This window comes from Gopherus flavomarginatus, chromosome 1 (genome assembly GCF_025201925.1).
Source record: "Gopherus flavomarginatus isolate rGopFla2 chromosome 1, rGopFla2.mat.asm, whole genome shotgun sequence".
Classification (NCBI taxonomy): domain Eukaryota; kingdom Metazoa; phylum Chordata; order Testudines; family Testudinidae; genus Gopherus; species Gopherus flavomarginatus.
In genome coordinates this window covers 378,882,193-378,884,123 of record NC_066617.1, presented here as the reverse complement: position 1 = coordinate 378,884,123, position 1,931 = coordinate 378,882,193, and the positions used below count along the sequence as shown (strand labels likewise).

Sequence of the window (1,931 nt, the reverse complement as noted above, 5' to 3'; positions counted from 1 at the left end):
TCAAAAAATATAGAGTTAGATTGAATAGTGTCATTGTTCATAGTTATTTTCTCTGAATAATAAAAATGTAATTTTTCAGTGTGTGAAGAGCTATCAGTCTGCTTCTCCCATGAAAACAGTGTCCACTACTGCATGCAGTGTCTCATTTTAACGTTCTCTTCATTCAGGCATTTCTACTGCGACCATCACCCAAGACCTTGGGAACACACAGAAAGTCAGGGGAACATACAGTACATGCAGGAGACACTCTTGTGCCTCAGAGTTGGACACCTTCTCCCCTACTCCATGTCAGATTCTAATATAACCTACTTCACCAACCCTTCCACCTTCATCTTGCTGGGCATTCCTGGCCTGGAGATGGCCCATGTCTGGATCTCCATCCCCTTCTGCACCATGTACACCATAGCCGTGTTGGGGAACTTCACCATCCTGTTCATTGTGAAGAGAGAGCCGAGCCTCCATGAGCCCATGTTCTATTTCCTCTGCATGCTGGCTGTCACCGACCTGGTCATGTCCACATCCACCATACCAAAAATGCTGAGCATCTTCTGGTTCAATTCCAGGGAGATCAGTTTCAGTGCCTGCCTCATCCAGATGTACTTTTTTCACTCCTTCTCAGCAATGGAGTCTGGGATCCTTGTGGCCATGGCTTTTGATCGCTATGTGGCCATCTGCCATCCCCTGAGACATTCCACGATCCTGAAAAACTCTGTTGTGGCCAAGATAGGCCTGGCAGTCGTGCTGCGAAGTGGCATACTGGCATTACCCTATCCCTTCCTGGCGAGGCAGTGGCCATATTGCAGAACCAACATCATCCCCTATTTACACTGTGGACATATAGCTGTGGTGAAGCTGGCCTGCGCTGACATTCGCTTCAGTAGTTACTATGGACTGTTTGACCTTTTCTCTGAGAACGGAGTGGATGTGGTTTTTATCACTGTGTCCTATACTCTGATCTTCCGGACCATCTTCCGCCTCCGCACAAAGGATGCCCGGCTCAAAACTTTTGGGACCTGCATCTCTCATCTTTGTGTCATCTCAGCTTTGTACATCCCAGATTTCTTCTTCTCTCTAACGCAGCGGTTTGGCCACAATGTGCCCCAGCACTTCCTTGTTCTCATTGTCAATGTTTACCTGCTGGTGCCCCCCACGTTGCACCCCATCATTTACGGGGTAAGGACCAAACAGATCCGGGACAGGCTGCTCCAGCTCTTTACTCGTAAAGAGACTTAAATGTTTTCTCCATGTGCTCTGGCTCTCAGATTGAGCTCTGTGCAGATCTGGCTGGTGCATGGTGATGAGACCTCTTCCCTGAATCACTTACTGCACAGACAGCTGCGACCCAGTCATCTCTAAAACCAGTGTGTTCTCACATCTTATGGCAAGTCACTTAAGGACACTGGTTAGAGTTAATATTTTAATGTTTGTTCTTACTTTGTTACTAACTCTGTGGAGCAAGAGGCACCATCAGGACTCCTGGGTGGGTTACAGCAGGAGGCAGATACATCTGGCGTCTAAAGAAGATCAGAATGGCCATACTGGGTAAAAGCCTCAGTCTTTAATGAGGCTAATGAGGAGCTTAGGGATGATGGAAGGATGACAAATGGGAATGAGGATAAGGAGGTAGATATTACCACATCTGAAGTAGAAGCCAGACTCGAACAGCTTAATGGGACGAAATCGGAGGACCCAGATAATCGTCATCCAAGAATATTAAAGGAACTGACACACGAAACTGCAAGCCCATTAGCAAGAATTTTTAACGAATCTGTAAACTCAGGGATTGTACCGTATGATTGGAGAATTGCTAACACAGTTCCTATCTTTAAGAAGGGGAAAAAATGATCCAGGCAACTACAGGCCTACACACTGGGTAAAACCAATGGTCCATGTAGCCCAGTAGCCTGTCTTCTGACAGTGCCCAGTGCCAG

General features: G+C 46.9%; 1 protein-coding gene across 1 annotated transcript; it reads left to right on the top strand.

Annotated features, from left to right (window-relative positions):
* Positions 1-285: 285 nt before the first annotated feature.
* LOC127050307 (olfactory receptor 52E4-like) lies at positions 286-1,233 on the top strand. Its single transcript, XM_050952182.1, has one exon. It carries the CDS (start codon positions 286-288, stop codon positions 1,231-1,233), a length of 948 nt encoding a protein of 315 aa, XP_050808139.1.
* The last annotated feature ends 698 nt before the right edge of the window (positions 1,234-1,931 follow it).